At 43.4% G+C, this 9,445-nt stretch overlaps 3 protein-coding genes across 3 annotated transcripts; 1 reads left to right on the forward strand and 2 right to left on the reverse strand.

The window, feature by feature from the left end:
* Window positions 1-974: 974 nt before the first annotated feature.
* Window positions 975-2,889, reverse strand: BCR41DRAFT_373386 (mid region of cactin-domain-containing protein; the record flags this gene model as incomplete). The annotated part of the gene is made up of 3 exons (XM_022026772.1): window positions 975-1,361; window positions 1,478-1,666; window positions 1,759-2,889. The coding sequence occupies 3 exons, from the start codon at window positions 2,887-2,889 to the stop codon at window positions 975-977; spliced, it is 1,707 nt and encodes a 568-aa protein (XP_021878235.1).
* Window positions 2,890-3,789: 900 nt separating this feature from the next.
* Window positions 3,790-6,945, forward strand: BCR41DRAFT_339977 (hypothetical protein). Its single transcript, XM_022022180.1, has 6 exons — window positions 3,790-3,957; window positions 4,042-4,306; window positions 4,409-5,127; window positions 5,226-6,420; window positions 6,520-6,563; window positions 6,661-6,945. The coding sequence occupies exons 1-6, from the start codon at window positions 3,849-3,851 to the stop codon at window positions 6,768-6,770; spliced, it is 2,442 nt and encodes an 813-aa protein (XP_021878236.1). The 5' UTR covers window positions 3,790-3,848; the 3' UTR covers window positions 6,771-6,945.
* Window positions 6,876-7,768, reverse strand: BCR41DRAFT_359773 (hypothetical protein). Its single transcript, XM_022025253.1, has 2 exons — window positions 7,238-7,768; window positions 6,876-7,091 (listed from the first exon to the last, which is right to left on the reverse strand). Exons 1-2 carry the CDS (start codon window positions 7,714-7,716, stop codon window positions 6,881-6,883), a joined length of 690 nt encoding a protein of 229 aa, XP_021878237.1. The 5' UTR covers window positions 7,717-7,768; the 3' UTR covers window positions 6,876-6,880.
* Between the last annotated feature and the right edge of the window lie 1,677 nt (window positions 7,769-9,445).

The following is a 9,445-nucleotide window of genomic DNA, read 5'->3' on the forward strand; positions in this document are numbered from 1 at the left end:
CCTGCTCTTGGTTCACCTCGGACAATGAATAATAAAATGAAGTCCTATGCTATCCTTGGTTACGCTTGTCTGTGTAATAGCAACATATCCTACGCATCCCTATCTGAATAAATGTCAACACGTACTCTGTTTAGTTTTAGTATTATCTGAGTAAGGGGTTGATATCAGCCCCGAAGGCTTGTTGGGTCGACAGGATCGAAGGGTCCGCGGTAAATCGAAACGTTGTTTCAATATTTTCTTCACCCTTCACAGTTGGTAGCCTTCATTGTGAACAAAACGCATATTGGTTGTTTAATCATGACCTCCGCATCTGGTGACTATGCTTACTGGCTGCATCCTTAGAGGCTGTGCCCTTCTCATCCTCGACGATGTAGAATGTACTCGGATATATAGCCTTAAGTAACTCAGCGCCCATGATGTCGGTGCTATTGTCACCATCTTTGCCTTGATCAAGCTGGCTACAATGGCCTGGACATAACCCTGATAATTGCTAACTGGTTCTTCTCGATCGCATCCAGTGTTCTCTGGGTTCAATCCAAGGTCAGTTTCTCCTACCGCTCTACCTCAATTTCTTAGATATGGTTCCGGTCTGGTTCTACAGATAATCACCTCGGTCGCTGATGCTGATGACGAAGATCAAGAAAGCCAATAGAGTTGTTTCTATAATGATATCTGTCATGAAAAGCTGACTGACACTCTTCAATCTTTTTTTTTTTTAGTATATGTTGCTCGATAGTAAAGATAGTAGTATTTGGCCTCGCCTTGGCCAGTATTCTGACTAACAATAATAACCTTATTAATTATGGAAAAGCAGCGAAGCCTTTGAGACAAGGGGAGGATTAATCCACAATATAGTCAATATAATATTGCTTCTTGTACATGTCTACACTCAGAGCTGTAATACTATAACGTAAAAAACATGGATCACAACATAGTGGCCTCCAAATCAATATCGGCTTTTATTAATATCATGACTATCGTCTGTAGAACTGGCGCTTAAAGTTAAAGTGGAGTTGCAGCACCCCACGGTCAAAAACGGATTTGTAGCCTCTCTTGTGCGAATGCTCCCATTCACGATTGACGATTCTGAAAGCAATGTCTTCGTATGGAGGCCCAGCTTTAAACTTTATAAGCACTGTATCATTGGTATCGGGTTCCTTGATGATCTCATACGTAGGCGCCTGGGACTTATCAATAAGATCAGGATAAAACAAATTGAACTTGTAACCTTGTACAACTTTAGGCGGTGGATTGTCGTGGTCGTAGTGCGTTTGATTATACTTGTTCCATTCATATCCTGTATGAACACGATTGAAGAATCGAGGTTTGCGGGGTCGATATTTATCTTGCCACATATATGTCTATTATTGACAAAGACGATCGATTATTAACTCTTCCTGTCAGAATAATAATAATAATAATAGTAAAAAAGCCAGCATTTTTGAAGTTTAATGGTGCTATGGAGCATGGGCCTTACCTGTTGTCGTTGTAATGCGGCTTCGACATTGAATACTTCCTCGTTGACAGCCATCTGTTTTGCTGCTTCCTTGTCAAACAAGATCTTAGAGACAAACTCATCGTCTGGATGTTGCTCGTCCATATCTTGATCAGGATTCTTCTTCTTAGGATTGAACTGCTTATTGAGCACTTGACGACGTTTTTCGAGCTAAAGGATTAATTCAAAAGAACATTCGTCAGTCCGACATTCACTCCAACACGCTGATCGATTTTCGGGCTATCCTAGACAAAACAGCTTACGATCTCTGCCCAGTCCTCCCACTGATCCACAACAGCCAAGCTCTGATCTTCACGACTAAGCGTGTCGACAGGTTCGGGGCTCATAGCTCGATCATAAGGAAGTGCAGGTGTATTGAGTCCGTCCATGTCCTGGTCATTGTCGTCTGGAGCAAGCTCTGCCTCGTCATCAAGAAGCTCCCTTAAGCCACTCACGTCTCCTTCAACATCCTGGGTCTGCATCGCCAAAACAGCAGCAAGTTCTGCTTTCTCTTTTTCAGCCTCACGCAGCTGACGAGCTTTAAGCTGCTCCAGACGTTTCTGTAGGATTTTCTGGTGGATGACATTCAGCTTAGCTTTGGCCTTCCAAACAATTAGAGTTTTCAATAAAGCCTCCCAGTAGTCAACATCAATTGCGCCTCCGGCTCCTAATTTGCGCTGGATCTGTCCTTGCAGAAGGGTAAGCTCTTCATATGACTTGCCAGCCAGCTTGGATGCAATGTCCTGAGCTATATGAGGTGCAACGACACTCTGTACTGCGCGTGCTGGATCCAATTCCGTAAGTTTATCTTCACAAACAATTAGCATTGATCTCCAGAAATCCATACTCTGCTCATCCTTGTCTAAGCTAAGATAGAATTTGATGTCGTGAAACAGCTCTTCCACTTCCTGGAGACTCAAGTTGTCGAAAATAGTGTAAGGTTCCTCGACATCGATCTCAAGGCCAATATCGTCTTCCTCATCCTCATCTTTCTCACCTCTATCCTCAGCAATCAGTTTAATGTTAACAGCAAGGATATCGATGGGTTTGGCTCGGTTACTCTTGATTCTTATCTCCGCGCGTCGTTTCGCCTGTTTCAAATGGAACTCTTCTTCTTGGGCCTGCCAATCACCTAACTGAGCCTGCTCTGAAGCGCGCTGGATCCTGACCAGTTCTTCTTCTCTTTCTTCTCTTTCGCGCTCACGTTCTGCACGCTTTTGCTTCAATTTTTCCAATTCTATCCTAGCTTCCTCTCTCCTGATAGCATCCCGTCTTGCTGCTTCTGCAGAAGATATGCCCTTCTTTTTTTCAACTTCACGTTTCTTGGCCCAAGTAAATTTTTTGGCAAGGTTAGCATCATTGAAGGGGTTATCCGCATTCGAGTAGTTATTCATGGCGAGGTCGAGGGCTTTTTTACGTTCTTCTTTTTCCTTTTTCCGCTCTGCTTTTCGAATCGCCCGTTCCTCGGAAGTTTCGCGTGGTTTTTTGCTTGAGCGTCCGTCATCATCATTATCGCGTCTTGATTTCTTACGACTAGACCGGCCTTTGTCTTGGTCGCTCTCGCTGTCTGAATCTCTGTGGCGTCTAGAACTACTGTCCCTTTCTCTGTCTCTGTGCTTGCTTCTGTCTCTATCTCTGCTGCCACTTCTATCCCTGTCGCTTCTGTCTCGGGAGCGACCGTCGCGACGCCTTGACTCTCTATTTTCCCTGTTCCTGTCCTTATCCTTGTCCCTGCTTCTGTCCCTGCTTCTTTCCCTGTCTCTGCTTCTGCTTCTATCTCTGTCTCTGTCTCTGTCTCTGTCTCTGTCTCTGTCTCTATTTTTATCTTTTTCTACACTTCTTTCTCGAATCCTATCCCTTTCTCTTTCTCTGTCTCTTTCTCTGTCTCTTTCTCTGTCTCTTTCTCTGTCTCTTTCTCTGTCTCTGTCCCTGCCTCTGTTGGTATCCTTTCGTACATCTCTTCGTTCATCATCGTTATAGCGATCGAATGATGAATGCCGACGAGAGGGCGACCTGGACCGAGATCTGTTACTTCTATGGCGATCAATTCTGTCTCTACTAGGACTTCTACTAGTACTTGGCATATTTGGGGTGATATAGTGCTAAGGATTGTGCTGAAAGTGACGTGCTGAATGTAAGAATAAAGAAGCACCCAACACATAATCATTAAGGCTTGGGCGCTGTAATGAACAATGGATCTGATTGGCCAATATTCCGGGACTGCGGAATATTGAATCAAAACAATGCACAACCAAATATGGAAGGCTCTTTTTTTTTTTTTTTTTTTTAATGCATGGCTCTACATTGAAGCCGACTTGTTCTGTCCTTTGCATTCGCTATACATTCTTTCACAATGTCGGAACAGCACCACCAGCATCGTTCCAACACAAAGCTCAAGCAGCAGAACAAGCCCTTCAAGTCAAAACATCAAACCAAGGGTAGTTTGAGGGACAAAGCCAAAGGTAAGACGATACACAAATTTTGTTTTATAGTCGCTTCTTTTCTTATGGCAGCTGTTTGATCCAACTTTCAATAACGACCTTTAGGCAAAGTCGAGCGTGTGTCAATTAAAAACCACTCTGCGAAGTTATTCCCTAATAAGACTGATCGTCGCAATGCTGCCAAATTGCTACAGCAAAAGAAGCGTGAGGAGCTGTTTCGAAAAACTAAGATTTTTGATGGAAAAAATGGGACACCCAAAGTCGTTGCCGTCGTTGCTCTTTGCCCTGATGTCAGCGCCGATGATGCTGTTGCAAAGGTGTTTGCCAGTGTAGACCAAGTCCCTGCTAACAAAGGAACAGTTCTCATGACGTGAGTATTAAGAGGGATTGAGTCGACAAATTGATATCTGTCGTCAATAAGGATAATTAGACCAAATATGTGGATCTAACTTCTTCTTCCGTAATATCCTAGGACGGACCGTTTCAAGCAGAAACTTCAATTTGTTCCACTTCAGCGCAACTACATTGATATCATGGACGCTGCTAAAGTAGCTGATTTTTTGCTCTTTGTGATGTCTGCAGTGGAGGAGGTAGACAAATTTGGTGAAATGGTTCTCTCAGGTATTCAATCTCAAGGAGTCCCCTCTGTTGTCGCTGCCGTCAGCAATCTCGAGAGTACGCCAGCCAAGAAGCACTCCGATATCAAAAAGTCGCTCTTGTCTTTCACTAACCACTTCTTTCCCGAGGAGACTAAAGTCCATGCTTTAGATAATACTTCAGAAACTGTAAATGTGCTTCGTATGATGGCCAACCAATTGCCAAAGTCGATCACTTGGCGTGACACTCATCCCTATATGTTGGCAGAGAACGTTGAATTTGAAGAGAATCTTGCTGATTCGTCAGTTGGTACTCTGAAGGTTACAGGGTATGCCAGAGGGACCCATTTCCAGGCCAATCGACTGGTTCATTTGCAGAACTTTGGTGACTTCCAATTGGAAAAAATTACATCCGCCCCTATCACACACAAGTCTGTTCATGTGAACGGTAACGGTATGGATACCGAAGGCACTGAGACCGTTTTGGATACTCCTGTCCCTGGAGAGCAGGATGACCTGGCTGCAGAGAACGAGCCTGATCTGCTGGCGAATGAGCAGACTTGGCCTACTGAGGAAGAGCTTATGGAAGCTGAAGGTATGTCTAATTTTACAAGCGCTTTTTAGAACTACTATATTTAATCCAAGCTCTACTTATTTTTTAACCATACCATATCTTCCTAATTTTGCTCTTAGAACGTGTCAAGAATATGGATCCTTCTGAAAGGCCTGAGGAATCATTCAACAATGCACCAAAGAAGGTCATTCGACGTGTCCCCAAAGGAACATCGAACTATCAGGCTGCCTGGATTGTAGATTCTGATCATGAGAGCGATGAAGACATTGATGATGAAGATGATGACATGGATGATCGTATGGATGACGATGATTTGCCTAGTGCACGTAATGGAGCCGAGTCAGAGGAAGAATACGAGGACCTTGAAGTTGATACTGAGGACGCTACAAAAGAAGAAGAGACATATGAAGATGAACTCGACAACGAAGAGGAGGCTCGTCAGTATGCTGAATATCTGGCAAGAGAGAAGGAGAATAGAGATGATATGGAGTTTCCAGATGAAGTTGAGGCGCCTATGGATGTTCCTGCTCGTGTCCGATTTGCGCGTTACCGCGCCCTCGAATCATTCAGAACTTCGCCTTGGGATCCATATGAGAATCTTCCTCTGGACTATGGTCGTATATTCCAGTTTGAGAACTTCCGACGCACTAAGCACCGTGTCATGAATCAGGCAAAGGAGGATGGTGTCTTACCTGGTACTCACATTACCTTGTACATTGCTAATGTTCCTCGAGCTGTTATGGATACCTACTCTGCCACACGCCCTTTCATTATCTTTGGGCTGCTGCAGTATGAGCATAAGATGGGCGTCATTAACGTTGTGGTCACCCGCAATGCTGAATACGAAGGGGTCGTCAAGGCCAAGGATCCTCTTGTCCTTCACTGTGGCTTCAGACGATTTGTGGTCCGCCCCATCTTTTCACAAAACACTCGCAATGGCAAGGGAACGAACAATGTCCACAAGAGCGAGCGCTTCCTGCAACAGGGCCGTAGCACCGTTGTTACTGTCTATGCGCCCATTCAGTTTGGCAATCTACCTGTCGTCCTGACTAAGGACTCTGAAGATATCAACTCACCTATTCTTATCGCGACAGGCACTGTTATGGATGCAGATCCCAGGAGGATTGTTGCCAAGAGGATCATCTTGACCGGACACCCCTATAAAGTCCACAAGCGTTCCGCTACCATTCGATTCATGTTCTTTAATCCAGATGATGTTTGGTACTACAAGTCTGTGGAGCTCCGTACTAAACACGGCCGTACTGGCCACATCAAGGAGTCACTAGGAACACATGGATATTTTAAGGCCCAATGGTGAGTGGATTTGTGTTTACTATAGTAGCGCTGCGTATATGCTTCATCAGCATGGTTCTAACTTTTTTTTTTTTTTTTTTTTTTTTTTTAATAATCTAGGGACCAACAAATATCCATGCAGGATACTGTCATGATGTGCCTATGTAAGTTATGCATGCTTGCTTTTAACTTCACTCATCAGCCAGGACATAGTACCTCACTATACCAAAACTAACGCTTTGATCATATGTTTTGCTATAGACAAGAGAATATTCCCTAAGTGGGGTACAACTCTCTGGGTGAATCCCGATGCTGGCAAGATTGGCACGCAGGCGACGGTTACCACGACAGAAAGCATGGACATGGATTAAAAGCATTTAGAAGAGGAATCTCTTCCTTCATCGTCTAGAAAATATATATATATCATGAAATATTCTTTTGCATATAATACATTCTTTTTCTTAAAAAAATTTGTAATAATTTATTTTGCTGACGCCAATGACGAGTTGGGCTTGGGGCGATCAATGACGGAGAATCGTAGTTGCGACAGGGTTTTGCCACCAAAAGCTAGCTCACATGTAATGGTCTCTCCAGGATAGACCGGCCCAACACCCTTTGGGGTTCCTGTCAAGATTACGTCGCCTTCCTCGAGTCGCATGATCGAAGAGACATTTTCAATCAATGTCGGGACACTTTTTATTGTAGAGCAGAGTTTTCAAGAAAGTTAAATATTAAAAAGGGCGTCTGTTTAGGGTCGATCAGCCGATATGCTTATGCAGGGTATAAAAAAAAAAAAAAAAAAAAAAAAAAAAGAAGAGAGAAAGAATAATGGACTCACCTAAAAATCATATCGCGAGTGTTACCTTGCTGCTTAGTGACTCCATCGATCTGAAGGAGTAGGTCCACATTGTCGTGATCAGAAATATACTCTTTAGGAATGAAATCCCCAATAGGAGTAAAAGTATCATACCCCTTGGCAGCGCTCCAAGGTCTACCCGCCTTCTTGGCTTGCTCTTGTAGATCACGAGCTGTCATGTCAAGAGCAAGCGCATATCCTGAAATATAATCATCGGCTTCATTGGCTTGAATATCACGTCCATTTTTACCGATGATAACTGCTAACTCGAGTTCATGATGGACTTCACAACCAGTGGGGATTTCGATACTCTGACCGTTAGTGATGTAGGACGAAGGTGGTTTGAGAAAGAAAAAGGGTGAAGTAGGAACAGCGTTTCCTAGCTCTTTAGCATGCTCGGAATAGTTGCGACCGATAGCAATAATCTTGCGTCCAGTCTTAACGAAGTTTGCAGACGCCATGACTGAGGTGATGGAGGGCGGAATGAATGAATGAAAAAAAATAAAAATAAAATAAAATAAAATAAAATAAAATAAAGCTTGCCAGAAAAGGCTCTTTGTGGTACCTTTTTTTATTAGTGAGTGGCATTAATACGGCTTTCCCACGGTTATCCCGATCATTGTTGCCTCAAGCGCTTATTGTACCAATGGGTGGAACCCTCGCTGCTGTAATCCTAGGCTTAAACTTCTCAGGTCGCATTTGAGATGACATTTGCGCGAGACACAGCCCATCAATATTTCCAGCGCCAATCGCAGCACGATCAAATACACCCACATCTACGGTAGTATTTTAATCGTGGTAGGACTAGGTTCTAGGGGATTGGTGTGATTGGTATGGTAACAACGTGCACTGATGGAACACCTATGAATGCCACCTAGCAACTCGCCATACTATTGCTTTAGAGATAGAGACTCGAGCATGCAATTAATCGATTTTTTAAAATCTCGAATGACAACCATCTTTAGATCTGTATGGAAGTTCGGTAACATACCTCTAGCGAAAAAAGAGCCGGAACGGTGTTTTGTTTTTCTTTTAGGTAGGGGAAGAATGAATGAGATGACAAATGTTGCTAGTTGCATTAAAAGAGTGAAGGCAAGTAAATGGTGGACATAGTGCATCGTGATGATATGGCTTGATATATGGCTATTGACTTTTTTTTTTTGCTGTTTAATTTTTACTGATATTTTTTTTTCTTCCTTGGCATGCAATAGATAATAGTTTTTTGCTAGTAGAAAGCACAGAGAGCCGGATCTGTCCTCCCCATGAGTTGATGGAAGCTAAATGGGCAAAATTGCCCGGTTTACAGCCCAAGGGACAGGGCCTAAAGGAGTACCAAGGTCTTGGCCTTGACGCCACTGGCTCGTGTTTTTTTTTTTTTTTTTTGTTTTTTTGTTGAGCGCATAGACGGATCGAGCTAATGGACAATTTAGAATATAACCCATCGATTATATCATATATGAACGCTTCCCTAAAAAAGAATACGAAGCATTTCGCATGGCACAGACGACATACATATAGCATTGTCCCTAGTCTGAATCCTTCATAAAGTTTGCTTTTAAAAAATGCTATGCTGCTTAAGCATGTCCTATTTGCTGAACGATGCCAACGCCAGTGTCTGGGGGCCATCTGCATCACAAGAGGTACTATTTCAATCGCCATTGTTGATCCACTCAAGTTTCCATCCATTCATAGCTATGGGAGTTGTCCTGTTCAAAACTGTGAATTTATTTCATTGCTTCACCCCAGGATGTAAGACCATGCCCCTCTCTCCGATCCGTCTGGTTGTTCGTGCAAGTTTAGGAAGATTCAAGGCCATCCTCGGTATCCAAAAGGTTCTGTTGTGTGTTAAGATAAAATAGTGGGAAATTGCTGTCAGAGATCAGGAGCAGATTGCCGGTTTAGAAGAAAGCCTTGAAAGCTTTTTTTTTTATAAGAGTTTATTTGGTAGTGGTGTTCGCATAGTATATACTGTGAGAAAATTGCATTTTTTGACGATGCAAAGATTGGGTTAGTACAAAGGAAAAAACCTTTCATACTCAGGTCGGGGCCGTACCTCTCTGTCCCCTGCCTTGATCCGAGAGGAAGTGGGGTTTCCGGATTTGAAACCAGACCCTCCGCTACAGAGGGGGAAGCTTTAGCCACTAGGCCAGGCTTAAAGCAAGCATGGGCTGAAACAGTTGGGCCATTGCG

This window comes from Lobosporangium transversale, assembly GCF_002105155.1.
Source record: "Lobosporangium transversale strain NRRL 3116 chromosome Unknown BCR41scaffold_39, whole genome shotgun sequence".
NCBI classification, from domain to species: Eukaryota; Fungi; Mortierellomycota; class Mortierellomycetes; order Mortierellales; family Mortierellaceae; genus Lobosporangium; species Lobosporangium transversale.

Excerpts from the sequence above, each read along its gene's own strand:
- BCR41DRAFT_339977 (XM_022022180.1), top strand. The coding sequence starts at position 3,849 with ATGTCGGAACAGCACCACCAGCATCGTTCCAACACAAAGCTCAAGCAG. Across the intron at positions 5,128-5,225 it reads AGAGCTTATGGAAGCTGAAG|AACGTGTCAAGAATATGGAT; the intron begins GTATGTCTAATT and ends TTTTGCTCTTAG. Across the intron at positions 6,564-6,660 it reads TACTGTCATGATGTGCCTAT|ACAAGAGAATATTCCCTAAG; the intron begins GTAAGTTATGCA and ends GTTTTGCTATAG.
- BCR41DRAFT_359773 (XM_022025253.1), bottom strand. The coding sequence starts at position 7,716 with ATGGCGTCTGCAAACTTCGTTAAGACTGGACGCAAGATTATTGCTATC. Across the intron at positions 7,092-7,237 it reads ACTCGCGATATGATTTTTAG|TGTCCCGACATTGATTGAAA; the intron begins GTGAGTCCATTA and ends TACAATAAAAAG.